Source organism: Centroberyx gerrardi, chromosome 16, assembly GCF_048128805.1.
Source record: "Centroberyx gerrardi isolate f3 chromosome 16, fCenGer3.hap1.cur.20231027, whole genome shotgun sequence".
NCBI classification, from domain to species: Eukaryota; Metazoa; Chordata; class Actinopteri; order Beryciformes; family Berycidae; genus Centroberyx; species Centroberyx gerrardi.
This window is the reverse complement of record NC_136012.1, coordinates 28,816,291-28,840,099: the sequence shown is the minus strand read 5'-3', so window position 1 is coordinate 28,840,099 and position 23,809 is coordinate 28,816,291. Positions and strand designations below refer to the sequence as shown.

At 45.3% G+C, this 23,809-nt stretch overlaps 1 protein-coding gene across 1 annotated transcript; it reads right to left on the bottom strand.

The window, feature by feature from the left end:
• Positions 1-232: 232 nt before the first annotated feature.
• On the bottom strand, positions 233-22,688 carry mgat4b (alpha-1,3-mannosyl-glycoprotein 4-beta-N-acetylglucosaminyltransferase B). The gene is made up of 8 exons (XM_078289146.1): positions 22,577-22,688; positions 9,713-9,843; positions 9,047-9,154; positions 6,982-7,175; positions 6,121-6,199; positions 4,711-4,798; positions 2,530-2,642; positions 233-1,665 (listed from the first exon to the last, which is right to left on the bottom strand). The coding sequence occupies exons 1-8, from the start codon at positions 22,647-22,649 to the stop codon at positions 1,642-1,644; spliced, it is 810 nt and encodes a 269-aa protein (XP_078145272.1). The 5' UTR covers positions 22,650-22,688; the 3' UTR covers positions 233-1,641.
• Positions 22,689-23,809: the final 1,121 nt, after the last annotated feature.

The window sequence follows — 23,809 nt, the reverse complement described above, 5'->3', positions numbered from 1 at the left end:
GTCTTATCTACAGTGTGTCCAAACCTAAAATCAGTTTACTCTTCAACAGCTTTCTGTGATTTATGGATGTTTGAGTGATGTTGGTGTTTCATCACATTCTTGATGAAAACCCAAATACATTTTCAAAAATCAGCTTCGCAAAACACTTGAGAGTTACAATTCTGAGTTTTAACCCATCGCCCAGTGGCCGGTGGACAGAGAAAATCTGACAAAAAGACCAAGAGGTCAAAAGTCCATTTGAAATTTCTGTCTTTATTACAATTCACAGATTGGATAGAAGGTAACATCATTAAATAGATTTTATCTAAAGGATACAAAAGACAACACAAGGTAATAGTAATGCATTCCAGTGCATCTTACAAGAAAAACCTCCGGATGTTTCCTGATGCAGCGGAGGGACGGAGGCCGAGCCGCTGCCCGGTCTGCTGAGACCCGGTCTGCTGAGACCCGGTCTGCTGAAACCCGGTCTGCTGAAACCCAGTCTGCTGAAACCCAGTCTGGACTGGGACCAGTTCACAAGCCAAACTGGTTTCTGGACCGGTGCGACACTCCGCTGTGCAGCGAGCGTCTGCCGGGAAACAGGAAAGTTTAAAGGAGAGAGAATTTATCACCAAGCTGTCGATCAGAGACTGAAGAGAGAAAGAAAAGACGTGAAACTCTGTGGGAACGAGGCTGCAGCCGCTGACCGGAAACTACACTGCAGTCAGGACAGAACAGTAGAGTAGAGTAGAGTAGAGTAGAGTAGAGTAGAGTAGAGTAGAGAGCAGTCGGACGTCCTGGTGTTCGTCAGTGAAAAGGCCTCAGTTAACATAAAATAAAAAAAATAAACTTGATTTTGCGTTCAGCAACAATAAAGACTTTGTGAATCGTTAAAAAAATAAAACCAGCCTCCTTCGTCAGTAGTTTCAAACCGTGATGATTAACGCGTAACGCTGTGAGAAGGTCAGAGGTCGCAGCATAGGATTCTGGGTATCTGTCGTCGCTACATTTTTCTCTTTGATTAAATCTGCCGTCTGTCCAAAAGGCCGTTTCCCTCCACCGTCCGGACAGGAAGCGGGTCAGAGAGAAGGCGGGACTTCCTGCTGTCTGACGACCCGTCAGCTTACTCTACAGGTTTTCAACCCAAACAGGCAACCCGTCGCTCTGCTGCGTCTGCCTGACTGATCTATCTACACATCGACACACTGACAGCTCGTTCATATGACAGTGTGTACGTTTCTACGCATATATCCACATACATGTTACCATGGGAACAGACGGGCAGGACGGTCCGGTCCGGCTGCAGACAGGAAGAGGCGGAGTCTTTGATTTCCAAGCAGCGATTTCATCATCAGAACTTCATTGGAATTACCAGTGTTTCAACATACACCTTATGTACATAAATACAGCTTGTTTTTTTGACTAAATACAGCGTCGTCTGAGGATGTTTTTTGCGTGTTGCGGCGCGTCGGCCGCCTGGTGTCAGTCTGTAGGTTTGTTGTCAGTCTGGCTCGGACCGCTCGGCCTGCAGGACGCGCTGCGGCCAGGCGGCGGCGCTGCAGCACCGCGGTGGGGAACTGGAGAGCGAGACCGGACCGGAGCCTCCGGTCGGCCCGGCTGGACGCTCGGAGGGCGCTGAGGTAACGCTGAGGGGGCGGAGCTTCACTCTGCTTTCTTAATGAAGATCTGGAGGAGGGAAGAACAGAGAGAAGTGTGAACCAGAATGAACCAGAATAGACCAGTATGAACACACAGACAGCAGGTGAAGGTGATAATCAGTGAACTGGTTGAATGGAAGCCTGGTAGGAACCTCAGATGTGTGAGTTCACAGAAACCTCTCTGTACTTCTTGTCTGTGAAACTTAAGGATCCCTGCAAGGAAGCTGTCTTTCCTCTCCCTACCTGTCCACCAGGAGGTCAGAGGTCAGAAGTCAGAGGTCAGAGGTCAGGGGTCAGAGTTCAGAGGTCAGGGTCAGTTGATCTCAAACATTTTCATGTCACAGGGTTAGGGTTAGGGGGAATTATTAGTTGTTGTTTAGTATTGAACTGTAGAGAGAACAGAGGTGAGAGTGAAACCTCTGATGAAATCTCAAAAATCGTTCTTATATTTCTCTGATTGGGGAAAGATTCTTAATTTTGCGGGGGAACCACTGGAACTCCCTCAAGCACCCTTGGAACCCTGTTAAGCACCCTTGGAACCTCCTCAATGACCCCTGGAACTCCCTCAAGGACCGCTAGAATCCCTTCAAGAACCCCTGGAACCACCTCAAGGAATCCCCTGAATCCTCTCAACTCTACCTGGAACCTTTTCAAGTACCCCTGGAACCCCCTTAAGGACCCCTGGAAAGTCCCCAAGGAACCCCAGAACCTCCCCAAGAACCTCTGGAACCCCATCAAGAACTCCTGGAACCTCTTCAATGCCCCCTGGAACACTGTCGAGGTACTGTACTGGTTTGACCCTGGTTTGACCCTGGTTTGACCCTGGTTTGACCCCGGTTTGACCCCGGTTTGACCCTGGTTTGTCACTGGTAAGCCGTGCGGAGCGTCTCACCTCACTGAGGATCACCCAGACCGGAGAGTCCGTCATCACAGAGAGACGCAGGGCCTCCAGGGGCCCGAAGGTTGGATCCACCTCACCCTCCGCCACCCCGTTCTGGAACACTCCTGCAGGACAGACGACCAATACCATCAGTACCATCAGTACCATCAGTACCATCAATACCATCAATACCATCAATACCATCAATGCCATCAGTACATCAATACCATCAATACCATTAATACCACCACTAAAATGAGGGAATTACAGTTTAGAATTAAAGCAAACTGTGGTGGAGAAACTGGTCTCTCTCCTCTTCTACGATGGATTTCTCCCTGTATGATTGTTGAACGTCTCTTGGTGCAAAATGGCGGCTCTAGAAAGAAGCCCTCGCTCTTTGATTCTGAGGGACTGACACCAAAACCTGACGTTTACCGCTGATGTTTTACATCCTGAAACATTTTCTCATATCAAACTCAGGTAGTCAGCAGTAGAATAAACTCCTACATCACCAACATCACAGCTCTCTGTACAGATAACTAGACCAACCTGACTAAATAAAATGTGGTGTTTTATTGTGAAGGCCCAGCAGTGTTCAGACTGATCAGACTGAACTCAGCAGTAATCCTCAGGTTGTTCCTGTGGGATTATCAGTGACAGTGATGCGTCTCTGCAGCCTCTAATCCCAGTAGAGAGCACCGTCTAGAGTATTATCTACTGTTATTGCCCATCACAGGGTATTATGTGTTAGTATTATTATGGGCTTTATGGCTTTTATTCAACAGTTACCAAAATGTGAACTGCCTGAAAAGTTTTGTGCTGAATGTACAAACACAGGAGAAAAGGAGATAGAACATCCACAGCCTCGTTTCCTCAACTGCTGCAGGGATTCAAACTAGCAACCTGCTGGTCAGAAGGTGTGTGTTTCTGCTCAGCCAATAGGATTCCAGCTGCTGTCAGTCAGCCATGAACCTGTGATGTCACTGGTGTGAATCCTGCTGATAAACTTTATTCATGCTGAGCAACTTAACGATGCTGCTGACCCTCGTTTGAGTACGGAGCTCCCAGGTGACATCGGAAAAAATATTTTCATGTTGAATGAATGTTTAACTTTGTGTTGTTTCTTAACTAATTTTATTAGCTATAGCGATTTATTTTGATTCAACCCAATGTTCTTTTGAATGTGTTTGCTGTTTTTATCTCCCAATATATTTTACCCTTCTTCCTGTAAAGCACAGTGTGAACTCTGTGACATAAATAAAGTTGAATATTATTATGTTATGAAGCGTTTTAGTGTTCAGTGTTGTTCTTTCACCAGTTAAACACTGCCTCCCCACTACTGGCTTTGTTTACATGGTGATTTAACGGATTAAAGATATTTTTCAGTGTGAAATGTCTCAGCTTGTGAGTGTGTGTGTGTGTGTGTGTGTGTGTGTGTGTGTGTGTCCCCTCTGCGTTGTGAACTGTAACTGCTGCAGGAAAACAAAAGCAGAGGAATGTTGGCCTGAATAAAACCAGATGACGTCATCGTCATCACTGCTCGTTAACACACTGCTCGTTAAGTTCATTATGACAGAGATCAACTCTAATACAGTCTACTGTCAATATCTAAACTGATATGTACAGTCTGTTGTCTAAACATCAAGCAGAACCCAAAGGAATCTTTCAAGAATTGTTTAGTATTGATCAGTATTGATCAGTATTTGGCATGTTGTTATTGTTCTTTGGCATGATATTCCAACGTTCCAACTAATGGTCATACAACCACCATGGAGACTTCTACATGTTAAAAACGACACACATGATATTTCTGTAGGTTGTGATGGACCGAAATGTTACAGATTTTTTACAGAAATGTTACAGTCATTTCCAACCAGCCTCGTCATAATTCACATGAAAATGCTTGGATGGAAACTCTGATATTTAGACATTATATTGTTCTGATTCAGTCATCAGCTGCGGCTCCTACAGTTCAGAGCCTCGCTGCCTCGCTGCCTCGCTGCCTCGCTGCCTCGCTGCCTCGCTGCCTCGCTGCCTCGCTGCCTCGCTGCCTCGCTGTCTCGCTGCCTCGCTGCCTCGCTGCCTCGCTGCCTCGCTGCCTCGCTGCCTCGCTGCCTTGCTACCTTGCTCCAGGACACTTCAGCAGGACACACAGCACAGCAGCTGCTGCTGTTCTGATGCTTCATGACTCACCTATTCTGATGAAGCCGTCTTCTGTCCGGTGGTACTTTGGTGTTTTCTCCCTCCCTTCCCTCAAGGCCTCTTTATCCGCCTGGATATTCTGCAACACACACACACACACACACACACACACACACACACACAGGTTACATCATCTAACTACCTTGCACTTCTTCACCGCAGACATCCACCTCCATCATCCCATCTAACACACTGCTGAGTGTGAGTGTGTATGTGTGAATATGTGTGAGTATGTGTGTGAGTATGTGTGTGTGTGTTATGGCCCTGTCATAGTCATGTTGCCACAGGGAGGACAGTGACCTCTGACCTTTCACAGGGGAAATCTCTCTTTTCTTGTTCACTAAAAACAGTTTTTAAAAACAGAAGAGATTCTGTTCAAATCTTCAAATGTTCAAATCTTTAAACTCTCTATTTAATAAAAAACTACTACAACTACTGCTACTGCTAATAGTAATTCTCCCTCTAGAGAAACTGTTTTTAACAAAAATAATAATAATAATAATAACAAATACATAATAATAATAAAAACGACAATATAAAACTAGACCAGCATGGCCATTTTGTCTCCTTGTCTGCCAACTCTTCTTCTGTCATGCTCTACTTCCTGTCTATCTTCCTCATCTTCCTCATCCTCCTCTCCCATCAGCCCCTGCTTTCATCTCCCTCCCTGCTTCCCTCTCTCTCTCCTTGTCAGCGTTACCCCCGGCAACCGCCTCCGTCCTTCCTGTCCTCGCTCTCTTTCCTCTCTCTCTTTCTCTCTCTCTCTCTCTCTCTCGTCAACTCCCTCTCTCTTCAGCTGTTTGTAACTCTTGGCTCTGTTTTAACTCTGCTTTCATCCTCATCCTCATCCTCTCTCTCTCTCTCTCTCTCTCTCTCTCATCAACTTCCTCTCTCTCAGCTGTCTGTAACTCTTGGCTGATTTTTCCTCTCTTTGCTTTCTCCCTCCTTCCTCTTTCCTCTGCTTCATCTCTCCTTCCTCCTCTCCTCCTCCTCCTCCTCTCCCGAGCTTCATCACAGTAGGAGTTCCTCTCTCTTTCAGCAGATCTTACTCTCTCCTGCCGTGACAAAAAGCCTTATCCTACTTTCTTCTGATACATGAATAGAAATAAGAAAAAAAGCAGCAATCCCTCACTCTGCGTGATTTCCAGGAACTTTCAGCAGTTCTCAATGTAAGGATACTAATGTGTAGTAGTGAAATATGTTCTTCTGTTAGATATTAAAAACATCTCAGGTTTATTTGGAAGTATTGTTAGCGTCCAGAGATAAAATTGATCTTTTTTTATGAAGTTATTGGTTCAGTCGCTAAGGTAACAGGTATAGTAAGGTTTATCGCCTACTTTTGAAGACCAGAAGTTGGACCGTTTTTTTAAACTAATGAGTGATCTTTGATGTAAGACTCACATCGAACGGCAGAACCTCCACTGAGGTGTTGAAGAGTTTGTCTCCTGGATGTTCAATGTTCCCACTCCGAAAGAAATACCTGAGAGAGAGAGAGAGAGAGACAGACAGAGAGAGAGAGAGAGAGGGAGAAAGGGGGAGAAAGAGAGACAGAGACGGAGAGAGAGATAGTGATAGAGAGATGGAGTGGAAAGTAAAAAGAAAGATTGAAAATACCAATTTAAGCAAATTTAATAACCCTTTAGTATATGGTACCCTCTGGTACTTCCTGGTACTCTCTGGTACCCTCTGGGACTCTCTAGTACTCTCTGGGACTCTCTAGTACTCTCTGGTACACTCTGGGACTCTCTGGCACTCTCTGGTACCTTCTGGGACTCTCTGGCACTCTCTGGTACCCTCTGGCACCCTCTGGGACTCTCTAGTACTCTCTGGGACTCTCTGGTACTCTCTGGTACACTCTGGGACTCTCTAGTACTCTCTGGTACTCTCTGGCACTCTCGGATACCCTCTGGGACCCTCTGGGACTCTCTGGTACTCTCTGGGACTCTCTGGTACTCTCTGGTACCTTCTGGGACTCTCTGGCACTCTCTGATACCCTCTGGTACCCTCTGGGACTCTCTGGGACTCTCTGGTACTCTCTGGTACCTTCTGGTACCCTCTGGGACTCTCTGGTACTCTCTGGGACTCTCTGGTACTCTCTGGTACCTTCTGGTACCCTCTGGCACTCTCTGATACCCTCTGGTACCCTCTGGGACTCTCTGGTACCCTCTGGGACTCTCTGCTACTCTCTGGGACTCTCTGGGATATCTGTTGTACCCCGGTGACCCTGTAAACCCTGGTATCCCCGGTGCCCCTGGTACCAACCTCTCGATGCGGACCGGGGTGAAGAATCGTATCCGTATAAAGTCCCCCGCCACGGGGGTGAAGGCCCAGAAGAAGTCCTCTCCCAGGTAGGCCTTCTCCAGGGTGAAGTGCTGGTAGGTCTTCAGGCTGGTCGTCACCTCCGCCAGCGGGTTGGCGTGACCCTTATGGAGGGTCTGCTTCCCAAAGTCCTTATCCTGCATCAGAGGAGACAGAGGACTGATGAGTTTAAACCAACTTCTCCATGGACTGATGCAGTACAGTTAAAGAGAATAAAGAGAATCAGGGCAGCTGTATGGATAGATAGGAGGAGGAAAGAGATTCAGGCAGCAAGAAGTATTCAACAGGGGAAAGCAGTCAGCTACACTCACATTATATTCTAGTCGCTGAGTCTCAAGTCAGTCTCAAGTCTTGAGGCACAAGTCTGAAGTCAAGTCCCAAGTCTAAATGTAGATCACCAAGTCAAGTCCATGTCATTAATGTCAAGTCTCAAGTCTAAATGTAGAACAGCAACTCAAGTCAGAACAAATCAAGAGTCCAGTATCAATTCAAGACTTTAGAAACCTTTTCAAGTCAAAGTCAAGTCCCAAGTCACCAGAACCTAAGTCAAGTCAAGTCTCAAGTCTTCTCTTCATGCATCAAGTCAAGTCTCAAGCAGTTAAAATTGTGATTTGAGTCTGACTTGAGTCCAAGTCATGTGACTTGAGTCCCCACCTCTGCTGTTGCCTGTCAGTCTCTCTGGAGAGTCAACACAGACTGTAAGATGTCCCCACTGTGTTCTGACCACCAGACATGAAGAGTTAGTCATCCTGGACTGCCAGCAGCCATTCAGACAGACTGGTATCGTTGCCAGACTTGCTGGCTGTCCTTAATGACTAATTCTTGTTATTTACAGCCTTGGTTCAGTGGTGACAGCTAGGAATGAATGTGCAGACACTCCAAAGACACTGACAAGACAACAGAAACTAAAGAGAATAAAAATAGAAAGAGATTAATGTTAGTGTTATTTAGATGCACCAACAGTCTAAAGACTTGTCTCTTGACATTATTTTCCTGGGCATCTATGAGCAAGGTAGAAAAATTAACCTGACTTCTGCTTTTGTTTCAGCCAAGTTTCTCATCACTGTGAATCTACTGTGAGAGAGAAAAAAGTTTTTAAATGCACAACTTCATAATAACATTTGAAGGGTTTCTGTCCAAAGAGATATATTCATTTAAAAAAAAAAAATGCGACCTGAAATGAAGGATGTTGATGATTCTGTCTTCAACAACAGAACAACTTTGTAAGCAGAGGTCTTAATATGACTTATAATTTTAATTATAATGCATAATATGCTTTACTTTTGCCCCAGCAGTCATTTTGTAAGAGTATGGTTAGCTTAGATGGAGGATGTCTCACACTGGAATGAATCTCTGCTGCTGTAAGGACGAATAAATCCCACTTCCACTTTGGTTCTTCCAATTTAAGTTTTATTTTTTAAATTCAGGGTTGATTTTCTGACTGAAGCCTGGTGAGTGTTCCTGGCTGGAGGGTAATAGATGTATTTAGCCTCTCTCTATACACGGTCCCATGAAGCCGGGCCTCTGTGGTTCAATTGAGGAAGCACCGGTCCGGGACGGCCGGATCAATACTTAATTGATCGGGCTAGATTGCAGCACCGGTCGGCCAGGCTAATATCCATCGCTCTAAACACAGCAATCAGAGGCATTAAGCCGAGGCTGCTGGCAGGAGCGGAGGCCGCCGCCGCCGCCACCGGATACCGCAGCTTCAGACTGCAGTGGCTTTCAATCTTCCTTTCTCCGGTGAAGGCTGACTGAACCCCGCCCCGCTGCACATTCGGGCCACGAGGGTCTGTCACCCGACCCGAGCCCGACGGGACCGGGGCAGGGTGTCGGGTACTGGCCGGGTAGGAATTGTTTTTTAGGTAAATAATTCAGGCTCGGGTCGGGCTCGGTTGTGTTTTTTCATGCGTGGAAGAAAACAGGCCTCTTATTTATGCTCCTCTCTTTCTCCTGAAGTTCTGTCATACACAGGCTGGACACACACACACACACACACACACTTTACCTTGAGTTTCTGGATCTTTCCAGCCAGAGAGGAGTGGGTGCCGACATGTTGGAAGAGAGACGGCTTGAAGCGAATCCTCAGGTTGGCCTTCTGCCTGTCACAGTGTTTCTGTTGGAGAGAGAGAGAGAGAGAGAGAGAGAGAGAGAGAGAGAGAGAGAGAGAGAGAGAGGAAGCGGGAGAGAGAGGGAGAGGAAGAGGGAGAGAGGATGAGGATGAAAGCAGAACCAGGAGGAAGAGTAGAAGAGAGAAAACACAAACCCTTTATTACAACACTATAAAACACCCAAACTAACTAAGAAACTAGAATTATAAAAGCAGTAAGTCCTCATTTCATTGGAAATAAGGAGAGAGACATGTAGACATCCGACTTTAAAGAGAGGTTCCTGATGGAGAACCGGTCTTAAAGAGAGGTTCCTGGTGGAGAACCGGTCTTAAAGAGAGGTTCCTGGTGGAGAACCGGTCTTAAAGAGAGGTTCCTGATGGAGAACCGGTCTTAAAGAGAGGTTCCTGGTGGAGAACCAGTCTTAAAGAGAGGTTCCTGGTGGAGAACCAGCCTTAAAGAGAGGTTCCTGGTGGAGAACCAGTCTTAAAGAGAGGTTCCTGGTGGAGAACCAGTCTTAAAGAGAGGTTCCTGGTGGATATAGAGTCTTAGTTTGTGTTACTCACCGCGTCCTTCTCTGGATTGCACACCTTCACCCACATGATGTGGTCCAGCAGCCAATCAATGGGCTTGTCTTTGTAGAACATCAGCATGAACTCAACGATGAGCGACAGGTCCAACGACTTGAACATCTTACCTGGTGAGAGAAGAAGAGAGTTTAGTTTAATCAAATTTAGTTGACTTTAGTTCTGTTTAATCTCCTGGTTTTCAGTTTAGTTTATTTTAGTTCAGTGTAGTTTAGTTTAGTTTGTCTATTTTGGTCTAGTTGAGTCTAGTCTAGTTCAGTTCAGTGTAGAGGGACTTTACTGCTGTCTGCAGAGGCAGGTAATCCTTTCAGTTATTTAGTTTTCTGTGTTACCATCGATCAAGGCTCTTCAGACTGTAAAGAGAAGTTCATATTGAGCAGCTCCAGTCTCCCACCAGAGGAAGAAAACAATACATCCATACAGTCTGTCGGCTCCCAGCAGGGGGCGGCGCTGCTCTACTCAATCCATATTCCTCAAAGGTTGCTGGTTCAAATCTCAGCCTGAGAGAATCTGGGCAAGAAACTGAAGAGGAAACGCTCTCTCCTCTCTAAAAAGTTAAAGTGTTGAGGTTCCTTTCAGCAAGGCACTGAACCCCCAGCTGCTGCTGCTGCTCAGTGGAACCAGTACAGTTGAACTGGGCAGCTCCCAGTACAGGACTGTGTTTGGACTGGGAAGCTCCCAGTACAGATGCTCAGTGAAGCTTTTAATGGGAAATAAAGGTCTGTTTTTATCAGAAGGCCTTTTTTATAATCACTCCTCTCTCTTGTATTTGTATTTTATTTATTTTCTTTAATGTAAACTTGTTTTGTCTGACATTTTATCTGATGAACTTGGGTTGACTATGGTTTATCTTTTATCTTCACATTGCTTTTATCATCTCTTGTTTTGATCTGTTTGTGTGAAACTCTTTGTAACACTTGTTTTGAAAAGTGCTGTATAAATAAAGTATGATTATTATATTATTATAAAATCATGACTGAGCAGAACGTCTCTGCGGGCTGGAGACGATGCTGAGGGAAACTGAAAAGGCCAACAGAAGGTTCAGCCCGGCTCCTGCCCTCCTGGTCTCAGACAGTCCGGCCTGCAGGGGGCGGCGGCGAGGCGGAGGGCTGATCTGGAACCAGCCAGGAGACGTAATGAGGCTGGACTGAAGCTAAACTTAGTAAATGAACCCAAATTGAAACAGTTGAATTCCAGATCCGCCTGCAGCGCCGGAGCGAGGCACGTTCACACCGAGGGATTTAACAGAGCCGCTGCGCTCAGACGGCTCAGAAGGGGTCAGGTCAGTATGAGGACCTGAAGGAGGAGGACTGGACTGAGGAACAGGAAGGGGACCAGAATGAGGACCTGAATGAGGACCGTGCTTAATGGAGGCAGCAGTTTTTTGTTTGTTTTTTGAAGCTCAGTCAGTCGTACTGTTGGCACAGTGAACAGATATGATGGAGTTCACAGACACACAAGATAAAGATGAATACAGGCTACAAATACACACACACACACACACGCACGCACACACACACACACACACACACACACACACACACACACACACACACAGCAGCCATGTGCACAATCAACATCTTTCAGCTCAGAGACGACCCTCCCGCTGCGCTGCATCACTCTGTTCATCCCTCCATTTCTCTATCTCTATTCATCTCCTTTCTCTCTTTATCTCTCTCTCTCCATCTCTCTATCAAATTCAAATTTCACCAGCTGTACTGGCAGGACAAGAGACTTTGTGTTGCCAAAACGTTTGCAGGAACATGATAACTAACAGATAAAAAAAACCCCACATAACTGAGCACAGGAATATTATAAAATCGCAGCAAAATATAACAGGGGAAATTCATATCTGTTCATATTCCTGATATTGTGCTGCTTCTGTAACTCGTCTGCTTCTCTTTGTGTGATCGGTATTGATTTAATAAAGGAAATCAATAAGGAAAAATGGGTTTCACCTGGATTCACCTCATCAGTGGAAAGAGGGAGTGGCTCTAATGTTTCGTACATTCAGCGGATTTATAATAAAATATGAATCATAAGAGAGGAGAGGAGAAGAGAGGAGAGGAGAGGAGAGGGCAGAGGAGAGGAGATGGGAGAGGAGGAGAGGAGAGGAGAGGAGAGGGGAGAGGAGAGGAGGAGAGGAGAGGAGAGAGGAGAGGAGGAGAGGAGAGGAGAGAGGAGAGGAGAGAGGAGAGGAGAGGAGAGAGGAGAGGAGGAGAGGAGAGGAGAGAGGAGAGGAGAGAGGAGAGGAGGAGAGGAGAGGAGAAAAGGAGAGGAGGAGAGGAGAGGAGAAAAGAGGAGGAGAGGAGGAGAGGAGAGGAGGAGAGGAGAGGAGAGAGGAGGAGAGGAGAGGAGAGGAGAGAAGGAGAGGAGAGGAGAAAAGAGGAGAGGAGAGGAGAGGAGAGAGGAGGAGGAGAGGAGAAAAGAGGAGAGGAGAGAGGAGGAGGAGAGGAGGAGGAGAGGAGAAAAGAGGAGAGGAGGAGAGGAGAGGAGAGGAGGAGAAAAGTGAACCATGTTTAGACTGACAGGATGTCTGACACTTCTCCTGTGTCATGTTGAGAGAGAAAATGAGACGGAGTGGAGGTGTGTGTGTGTGTGTGTGTGTGTGTGTGTGTGTGTGTGTGTGTGTGTGTGTCCTGTGTGATGTCAGAGCTGGTACAGTGCACTGATCTGAGAGCAGTGACTCACACTGACTGATGCAACACTGACTGAGTGTGTGTGTGTGTGTGTGTGTGTGTGTGTGTGTGTGTGTGTGTGTGTTTACAAGTTACAACAGACATTTCTGAAGATTTACACTGTTTCATGTTTCCATTCCAGTCATTTCTGTGACTCTCTGACCCACTGAGGTTCCTACACTCATACATACGTTCCAACATTACAAGCAACCAGCAGTAAGGAGGTGAAAGGTCAGAGGTCACAGCAGCCTGACTATAGAAGCAACAAAAATTCCTGAGCCTGTATGATGATGACAGAGAAGAGAAGAGAAGAGAAGAGAAGAGAAGAGAAGAGAAGAGAAGAGAAGAGAAGAGAAGAGAAATCACAGCTGAGGAGAGAAGGTAGAGAGGATTTTTAAAGTCATGGTGAAACGGCATCTTGAGAACATCTTGTTTCTTTAAAGGATCAGTTCATAGATTTAATTCCTCTATATAACTCCTCTCCTCCTCCTGTAGCTCTTGGACCCACAGACAGTACTGTCTGTAGCTGTTGGACCCACAGACAGTATTGTCTGTAGCTGTTGGACCCACAGACAGTACTGTCTGTAGCTGTTGGACCCACAGACAGTACTGTCTGTAGCTGTTGGACCCACAGACAGTATTGTCTGTAGCTGTTGGACCCACAGACAGTACTGTCTGTAGCTGTTGGACCCACAGACAGTATTGTCTCCAGTCAGCTGTCAGTTGCAGCAGCGAGCTCCGCTGCCTCTTGCTGCAACGAGTCCAAACTGTTTGTCAGAATATCTCCAGAAAAGCCGTTTGTGAAAACGATCCGGAGAGCGACCGACACGACCTACCGAACTCTACTGTTTACGATCCGACCCGACCATCCAGAACCAGATCGCTCCGCCAGGAACCGCCTTTCACCCCACAGCGCTCTGTGCTGCGGCAGAGAAAAATAGTTCTGTGATTTCCTGGAACTGAGTCTGTTTCCTCTCGACTCTGTGGAGACACAAACGGCTTCTCTGGAGATATTCTGACAAACAGTTTGGACTCGTTGTTGCAGCAAGAGGCAGCGGAGCTTCAACTGACAGCTGACTGGCGACAATACTGTCTGTGGGTCCAACAGCTACAGACAATACTGTCTGTGGGTCCAACAACTACAGACAGTACTGTCTGTGGGTCCAACAGCTACAGACAATACTGTCTGTGGGTCCAACAACTACAGACAGTACTGTCTGTGGGTCCAAGTACAAGGCAGTTTGATTGGATGGATTTGATTGGATTGGATGGGAGGGGCGGAGGGGCGAGACAAAAAGTTTTTGTTTACGCCTCCTGGTACAGTATGATGTCATCATTAAAGATACACTGTTTTCCAGGAAGGAGAAGGGATGAGATTTTGATATAAACATACAAGAAAATATATTTTTTTGCCATTTGTTGTTAAAGAGGTGTATATTATGGCATGGAGGAGGAGCTAAGGAGGTGAAAAAGTCATTGTAACTTTAACTTGAGATAAGAGCGTATGAGAGCGAGGACAGGATGCGATGTATTTTGATATTTTGATGTTCTGCAGACAGAACATCACCTGCAGCGGCCCGTCTGTCCTGCTGCTGCCGCGCCTCATCCAGTCCTACCGGCTGATCGGTTTTCATCTTTAAACAGAACAAAGACTGTGTGATGAAGGGAGAGCGCAACAGAGACACTTCCATTAACTTCACTGTCACTCGACCCACAATGCAACTGTTTCATCAGCTTCACACACCGAGGGAATTACATAAGAGATTTTTTTTCAATGGTGGTTCTGCGTTATTGGATACAGTACAGTGGAGATAGAGAGAGAGAGAGAGAGAGACAGAGAGACAGAAAGGGGATAAATGTCATGAACAGACTCCTCTGGCGGCCATGTTGGAGGTCCTCAGCTCTGAACAGCTGACTGTGTTTCTGTCTCAACAGAATTGAACAGATGGTTAATTTCTGTCTGAACTGATCATTTCATCACTGATCCATCTGATTGATTTAGTGTTTAGATAATGTCAGCTTGTTAGCTAGCTAACCATAGTATCTGGTCAGCTAACATCACTGTCTTGTTGTTAACACATCTGATTAGCACACTAGCTAACGTATCTAGTAGCGGCTAGCGTTAGCGTGTTCACATTAACATCAGTGTGTTTGCCGGCTAGTTAGCTAGCTAACAGTTTGTTCAGGTTAACTGAGCTGACTCTTCTCAAGCTACAACTCAGAGTGTTTTGGAGTAGAGACTAGGGCTAAAGACAAGACAGTTTACTGTGTCACAGTAACCAAATCCACCTTATCACACTATTCACTTTTACTGAGAACGTTACTGAATGGATCTACAGCCACACCACAACATCTTCAATATATTATGTTGTATTATCTTCAGTATGTTGTTTTATCTTCAATATGTTGTATTTGTTGTATAACCTTCAGTAAGTTCTATATTATCTTCCCTCCTCTCTGTTGGTCTCTTTCTAATCTAAATCTCTCTCTGTCTCGACCCAGTTTCTCCTGATGATTAATGAAGTTTCCTCTAATCTAATGTAGCGTCAGTGTGCAGCAGGACGCCCCCTACTGGCCCGCAGGATGAACGCTGCAGCAGAATTAACCCAAATTTCCCACGGGGGAAAATTTCATTAAAGTTTCATGGAAGTTTGATCTGATCTGATTTAATCTTCAAATGGGTTCTGACCTCTGGAGGATCTGAAGCCTGTAAACAGATTATTTCCCATCAGGAAGTCTTAACCTTCATAAATCTATGTATGCACACACATGTGATACACACTCACACACACACACACACACACACAGAGCAACTTTCAACCAATCAGAAAACAAAAAACCTCCCACATGTCTAATATCTCGTTTAAGGCGTTTTCTCTTCACTAAAGCTGTAGAAATAAATCATTAATAAGTAAATTCTCTCTTTAGAACAATAAATAACATTTCTCCTCCCTGAGGCTTCGACAGCAGGCAGAGACTGAAACACACATAATGACATAATTGATTGTTTTTCCACTGCAGCTGACATGATCAATAATTCACACTAAAATGTTTAATTTCTTTCGATGGAATAAGCGGCGCTTCGAGCGGAGAGAGAGAGCGGCGAGGGAACCATCATCATCAGTTCGGGGGGGCGGGGGGGCAATAGAGCCTGGACGTATTGACGACTGACAGGACAGAGTCACGATCAATCGCTGCATCATCACTCACACTCTGACAGGTTCGTCTTCGTCTTTACATTCCTCCATCCAGTAGTTTGTTGTGTTTCTCTTCTTGGTGGATAACCGGCCAATCGTAGACGAGGTGACGTCACCTCCAGATATTTCCAGTTTGATATGAGAAAATGTTAATCAAATTCATTCTCCATACTTTTCCAGGAACCCGGACCATGACTGCAGGGGGATTCGAACCCTCAACCTTCCCACTGTCAGTGCCTTGCTCCAGGGACTCGAACCCTCGACCCCGTCAGCGTCTCCAACATCGTCTTCCTCTCTCCTTCTCCTTTCCTCTCTCGTTAGTTTCCTGTCTGATTGTGCGGCCGTCGGCTTCGTTAGCGACAGCTAGCCGCAGAATGCTAATGACGCAGGAGGGGCTAACCGCTAACCGCTAACCTGCTCTCCTGAGGACCTGACGGAGGCCTGCAGGAGAGCCGGGCTTAATCCTGACAGCAGGAATATGAGTCTGCTGCGCTGATGATTATCCTCCTCCAGCTGGATAATCATGTTGGTGTAATTAGGTTGTGGTGTGATCAGCAGGTCAGAAAACACTTAGTCCAGTCTGCAAACTTCAGATCTGATTTCCCCTCAAAATAACTGGAACATTCTGCCAGAGAGGAGAGAAATCCACTGGTTTCAACACAAACCAACTGGGTGGGAATGTAGGAGAATCGTGTGTCGTCGGTTTAAAACCAACAATCACCACCGACTACTGCTCTGTATTCATTATTAACCTCTCTCTCTCTCTCTCTCTCTCTCTCTCTCTCTCTCTCTCTCTCTCTCTCTCTCTCTCTCTCTCTCTCTTTCAGTCTTCTCTTGCTTTCAGTGGAGGGAAATTGTTTCTCGTTCAGCTTCCTCTCTCTCTCTCTCTCTCTCTCTCTCTTTCTTCAATCTATTTTACGTGGATAATAATTAGCAGAAGCCTAGAAGCTGCAAATATTAATTATTTTCCCAGAAAGAGCCATTTATCACACAGATTAAGAACAACAATAATAAGTTTGTATATTAGAAATATATTTTTTACATTCTCTAAATAATCCTTTGACCCCTGAAAATCCTGATTATCAAGATTATTTATAGAATGTAAAAAAAAAGTACATAAATAAGAATTTATCGTGTTTTTAATCTTTGTAAACGTCTCTTTCTGGGGAAATAACAACCAGCCTCTAGGCTTCTTCTAATTATTAACCAAGTAAAATAGATTGAAAAGAGAGAGAAAGAGAGAGAGAGAGAGAGAGAGAGAGAAAGAGAGAGAGAGACTAGTCTTTATTGATTTTTGTTTAATTACTCGCTGTAATTTTTTAATATCTATAATTTCACTCCAGTTGATTCTGCTGCTTTGTCACCAGAGGCTTCTGTCCTGTCAGGTTAATAAAGCAGAGAGAGAGAGAGAGACAGAGAGAGAGACAGAGAGAGAGAGAGACAGAGAGAGAGAGAGAGAGGGAGAGAGAGGTTGATAATGAACAGAGCAGAGAGCGGGCGTGGCCGGTGGTGAATCTTGGCATCAGACAGACAGGCGGAAGCAGGAAACACTAAATTTAATTCAGCTAAATTAAATCCAACAACGGAAACGAGAAAACCATTTCTGAGAGAGAGAGAGAGAGAGAGAGAGAGAGAGAGAGAGAGAGATCAGTGTCAGGTCTTCGGTGTCGTATTTCACATCACTTCACCTGTCAATCATAAGCAACTCTAAAACACTTTTGGCCCCAACTACACACACACACACACACACACACACACACACACGGCTCCTACCCTGGACAAACAGGAAGCGATCCATCCAATTTCCTAAAAGCACTCTCTGTATTTGTTCCTGTGAGTTCACTCTTCAGTGTGTCGAGTCTGCAGGTCTCAGATCTGCTGTCAGTCATGTTCACATCCAAACTGATTAGATTTTATCACAACCGGGAATCAAAATTCATCCTGCGTGAACGGATCTGTGTCAGACCGAAGGATTCACTTCAGACAGTCTGGTGGAGGGAAGTGTGACTGAATTTATAACAACCATCAACCTGAGGGAGTGTCGTCATCAGGCCGTGTTCACTGTTCACACTGAACGCTTTGTTCAAAACTTCCACCGCCTTCCTTACATTAAAACCACAGAGAGCGGCCGCAGAGCCACCGGCAGCTGGCAGAGCGGAGCGCTTTCAAAAGTTGAGAAAGATTAAATGACGTTCTAATGACGTGAACCGCTTTTTTCTCAGTCAACCAATCACAACGGAGGAGAGGCTGGCAGTTTCATCACCAACAACAACAAAGATGGAGAAAGTGCCGGTGGATAAACTGTCAAAATCCAGAAGTAAAGAGTCAGTATGGATCAGACTGGATGTGTACTGGAATATCTGGAAAGCCTTTTATCTGATAGTTAGCAAGCTAGCTAGATGATAGACACATTTTAATTTTTAGCTTAAGTTTTTATTTAACCATGACCAAAGCCTTTCACTAACCTTAACCAAGTTGTTTTAGTTGCCTAACCGTAACCTTAACCCAAACCTTAACCAAAGTTGTTTGTTAACCAGTTAACAATTTTAGTTGCCTTAACTGTCAGCCAACTTTTAGCTGTAAATTTCTGGTCCACATTGTGTTTTTGGCACAGAATCCAGTTTGTGGCGGAGGAACGAAATTTTCACGTAATTCGTGTCGACAGCAGGTGAATCTGTTCCAGAGTTCCTGCTCATTTCTTCTGTGATCATGTTGTTTTCCTGTGATGGATTCTCTCGCTCTGTGGAAGTTTGTTTTTCATTCTGTAAGAACGACTGAAGGAGGAAACCGAGCGAGATCTGAACTCTGCTGACTGTGCAGAAACACGGAGGAGGCTGCTGACTTAACAAACTGGATTCTCCTTTAAAGTCGTCCAGTGTGAGCGAGTCTTAAGACGACGACAAGCTGCCCCCGGAGCTTAACTAAGACCCAACAGTCACTGGGTGCGTTTGATTCTTCTGTCCCTGCAGTCAGGCTGGAGTAATGAGGGCCGGGAGGGGCGGGAGGGGGCTGGGGACACGCTCAGGGACCTATTAGAGTAAAGTGGAGCAGCAAAGCCTCATGGGAAGAGAACAACGCTGTATAATTGTGTGTGTGTGTGTGTGTGTGTGTGTGTGTGTGTGTTTGAGAAAGAGAGAGAATGTGTGTGGAGGGGTGGGAGGGGTAAAACAGAGAGAGGAGGAGGAAGAGGAGGAAGAACAAAAACACTCACTACTCACATGCTGCAGGCTACAAACACACACACGTTCACACACACAGTCACACACACACGGTCACACACACACACACACACACTCTGTCTCTGTGTGACTGTGTAGTGTCTGCATGTGCCTGAGTGTGAACTTGTGAATGTGTACATGTGTGTGTGTGCCATGCTGTGTGTGTGTGTGTGCCATGCTGTGTGTGTGTGTGTGTGCCATGCTGTGTGCGTGTGTGTGTACCATGCTGTGTGTGTGTGTGTGTGCCATGCTGTGTTTGTGTGTGTTTTCCACTGATTAGCTGAAAATCACAAAGCGTGACCCCCCCCCCCCCCCCCCAACACACACACATGCACACACACTATCAATAGACAATGGCAGAGTGGTACAAAGTCTGGATGGACCGATCTCATGACAAACCACAAACCAGACTCAGCCAGACCGAACCAGACTGAGTCAGTGGTTCTCAGCCTGGGGGTCGGGACCCCCAGAGAGTCACAAAATCATTTTGTCCTCCGCAGCTCTGTCTGCTGCGCATGCTAACGCTTTAGCATGCAGTGTGTAAGTAACCCTAGGCCACTAGCATAATCCAAAGTATGAAGATAAACCTTTTAGTAATTCAGAGTTGGTACTGGTCTTTATTCTCTATTCAGTTTTACTGGATTCTTGTCATATTCAGTAATTGTTTGACATGAAAATGGTCAAATTTAAAGATACTGAATATCACCACAAAATATCAGCTAGAAGCAGTTCAGACACCTCCGTTCTGTCCAGTTTTAAAGGTCCACATCATGTAAACAGGACTCCCTCTCCTCTGTGATGATAAAGGAGTTGGATGTGTATCTAAACATGGTGAAAGTATCAAAACTAAATCCACACAATCCATATTAGAAAAGCGAGCCTCTAAACGAGCCGTTTGGACTTCCGTAACTTTGCGGCGTCACAAAGGTTCGCTCATTATCATTTCTGTAAGAAATAATAGACTAACAAAGTGTTTTTTTCAAAGCGGTCGAGCGGTCGTCATCGTTTATTACCGGAGAGTTTTCCCTACCTGTAGCCGCCGGGCCGCGGCGTCTCACGTTTCGCTCTCGAAACGGTTAGCCGATCGGAACGGAGGGTCGTTAATATTAATGAGCCTTAAAGACACGGAGACAGAAACGGCCTGTTCTTGGTAAGGCTCAGAGAGATGCTGGAAAATGAACGTGGAGAAATGGATTGAGAGTGTTTTTGGTTCATGACACCACACACACAGCTCTGAATGGACAAGCTCTCCTTACATCTCGTTTTAAATTATTGACCTAAAACCTGCTTGTGGACGTGGAGAGAGGTCAGGTGGTTTAGTTTCCGTCCTGTTCGGGACTCGGCCCGCTGGCTGTCAGCTGGAGGTCTGGAGTCAGTTCAGGACAGAAAACACAACATGTGTCCACCAGCCTCTGTCCTGACAAAACACTGCTGCTCTGCTCTCTGCTGTTGGCTTTTGAAGATGTTTACTTCACAAGAACAGAGGAGAAGAAGTTTTTAGTTAAAGTAATAATCTGCAGTGTTTTCGTATAAATAAATCTCTCTCTGCCTGCTCTAACTCAACAGTGATCCAGCCTCTGTCAGTTCATAAATCTTCTCCACTGTCTGTTCTGAACAGCCGGAGTCTGGTCGCTCTTTCCTGCGAAAAATCCTCTGCCGCACAGGAAGTGGTGCGTTTTGTGTTTCCGGTTTGTTTGGAATAAACAGAAGAAGAAGAACTGGGTAGTTAGCATGAGCAGAGAAAGTGAGCGTCTCCGAGCGAAAACCAGAGCGAACAACACTCAGAGACGAGCAGGGAGGATGAGGAACGATGAAGATGATGCTCTGGTAGATTTCACTATCATTTCTTAGCTGCAGTCTAAACTGAGAGTCTTTGTTTCCCTGCAGAGCCGATACAGAGTGGAAAACACCAGAGAAAGACCGCTGATCAGCAAAGGTGTCTCCATATTCCCATTAGGAATTAGTTCTTCAGGTCTCCCACATCTCAGACTAATCCGACTATTGGCCTTATTGTAAATGAGACAATATTCTGATTCTTTCTTCTGTTTCCTGCTGTCAGTCTCTTTCTCTCTGAAACCAGAAACGAGGAGCGTCAGGCGGTCGGATCGCCGCTCCGATCCTCCGATAGAGAGTCCTGGTTGGATTCAGGTGTTTACAGTCTGAACCGCTTCAGTAATGAGACTGAAACCAGAATACTGCACATGTCTTCATGAGATTCTGCTTACTGACTATGACCTTATTCAGGTTCAGGGGATCAGAAAATGCTGATTACACGGTGATTTCTTATTCAGACTGTTGTGTTGATCAGGTTCATATCAGATTGTTGCTGTCCATGTAAACAGAGTGACCGTCTGCTGCTGAGACCGGACCTGTGACCCTGCGGTGACGGGACGGGGCCCTGTCCCGCTCTGGACTCTGTTCTGAGGAGAAGCAGAGCGCAGATCAATCTAATCTCCTGCGGTTCCGGCCGAGCGGAGCGGTTCCACATGCCGGCCTCTGCTGATTGGATCCAGGAAGACAGAAGTAATTGATTAGTCTCGACAGAATAATTAGAAACCAGATCAAACGAAGGTTGACGCTTCAATTAATCTGGTGGCTTTAATTCGGCCTTTAGATGTCGTTCTGCACAGCTGGAAGCTGGAAATCAGTTTCAGCTCCAGATCCTGTCAGCGGCTCCGGACTTCACAACTTTACTTTCACTTTATTTTTTAACTTTGAGTGAAAGAGGAGCTTTGTTGTTGCAGCGCAGCGTCTTTCAGTCCTGGTTCAGACCCGGGTTCAGCTGATATATTGGTTATATTGATATATTGGTATATACTGATATATTGGCTATATTGATATATTGGTTTACTGCCAGGTCTACTGCCTTTTTTACTTCTCAAGTTTAATTTTGTGGCATTTTTTTAATGCATAATTTGTATATCAGCGAAAAAAATCTGAGATTTTCACCATATACATATTATTTTGTGAATCATCAAAAAAATGCTTTTTTTTTAAAACATTTTTAGAATAAAAAAAAAACTATTTTTTCTGTAAATCAACAACTGTTTGGTTATGAGACAGGAAAATGCACTTTATCCACTGAGAAATAAAAGTGTTTCAGCTATATGCTCATCTAAAATACCCCATAAAATAAAAACAACAAAAGATCTTTACATAAAAAAAAGAATCTACAAGTTATATATACAGGGAAGATGTCATTTAGGGAAAATGGCCGTACAATTACACAGCTGTTTTTCATGATTGTTGTGTATATTTTATAAGACTCCAGTCGTTATAGACAGAAAATATTATAATATCTCAAAATTGACCAATCCAGCCCAAATTGTCATTTTCACCTGTGGAGCTTCAATGTGCTGAAACCTTCAGATGCTTCAGATACAGCTGAATCACTCCTTCACTATTACTATTCACTATTACTACTAGCTAACGTATCTAGTAGCAGCTAGCGTTAGCATGTTCACATTAACATGAGTGTGTTTGCTGGCTAGTTAGCTAGCTAACAGTTTGGAAACAAATCACTTTTACTGAGAACGTTACTGAATGGATCTACAGCCACACCACAACAAGCTGATCAGCTGCTCTCTGCTTCTTTACACTTTATTAACTAACACAGTTCTCCATGTTCCTCCATCATGAGACACAGCTGGCTGGGAGCAGGTTGGTGATGAAACTGTAAAGCCTCTGTATAAATTCTGGTTATGATGATAATGATGATGATTATTATATAAATGCTGTGTTGCGTCTCACCGATGAAGCCGAGCTGAGAGAACTCCAGGATCATCCACTCCTCCGACGGCTGCTGCAGCGCAAAGTTCTTCATGGTGGTGAAGTAGTTCGGACGAGCGACGATGTCATCCTCCAGCTGAGAGAGAGAGAGAGAGAGAGAGAGAGACAAACAGAGAGAGAGAGAGAGACAGAGAGAGAGAGAGAGAGAGAGAGAGAGAGAGAGAGACAGAGAGAGAGAGAGAGAGAGAGAGAGAGAGAGAGAGAGACAAAGAGAGAGAGAGAGAGATCCTCTGTTGTCATTCCATTTCTTTCCCTCTAACAGCGGTGGCTCTAATGTGACACATCTGTCATTAACTTTAATTAAGACTAATAGGTGTAATCTGCAGCGCCGGCTGTGAGACTCATCCGGACACACTGAGCAGAACTATTCCTTTCTTTTTATTTTATGCCTTACATGTATTTATTTATTTTTATTTTAGATGTTATTTCTCCAGCCTGACAGTGTGTGTGTTTCTGCTTGTGTACATGTGTGTGTAGTTTGTGATGTGTGTGTGTGTGTGTGAACAGATGAGGTGATCACAGAGGTAATCATCTGTGTCATGATGCTTCTCTCTGCAGCGAGGCTCAAACATCCGACCCACGCTCCCCCCGTCATTTCCCATCAGCCCCTGCTGCTTGTGGACGCGTCTCCGTAAAAACCAGTGATCACATCATGACCTTTCACATGTTACACTGTATTTATTTATCAGGGGGGTGGAGCCTGTAACCTGAAGGTCTCCGCCCGACTCCATGAAGTCAACGGACCACAACCCAACTTCTGATAAAAATATAAAGTCAATACATTTTCTCCACAAGAGGTTTGGTCTCAGCAGCTAATTTAACTTCTTCTAATGTGTGTCCTTATGGAGCCAATAGTAGGCGGAGCTGCGGCTCTGCACATGACCCAAACTCCGCCCCCTCCGCCTTGCTCCGCCCTCTTCCTCTCTTTGGCTCTTTCTCTTCCAGCTCCAAGAAATGTCAACACAACGTAAACACAATCTGCAGCTTCAAAACCTTTCAGAAGGTGATGGAGGAAGAAAGTCGCGGCTCCATCTGGTTGCAGTCAGCAGTGTGTCGACGCAGGAAGTGAACATGGCGGCTGATCCTCTGATGTCAGCAGGCCAAGGTCATAAAAACCAACATGATCAGTTATATTCACAGTGAGAGAGTCAACTCTGCTGAGGAAAGTCAGTAAAGTCTGCTGCAGTTTGTTTA

Bases quoted from the DNA above. Each gene is read 5' to 3' on its own strand.
- mgat4b (XM_078289146.1), bottom strand. From the start codon at position 22,649: ATGAAGAACTTTGCGCTGCAGCAGCCGTCGGAGGAGTGGATGATCCTG. The intron at 7,176-9,046 runs GTAAAGTGTGTG...CCTCTGATGCAG, and splicing joins GAAAGATCCAGAAACTCAAG to GATAAGGACTTTGGGAAGCA. The intron at 4,799-6,120 runs GTGAGTCTTACA...TGTGTGTTGCAG, and splicing joins TGGAGGTTCTGCCGTTCGAT to AATATCCAGGCGGATAAAGA.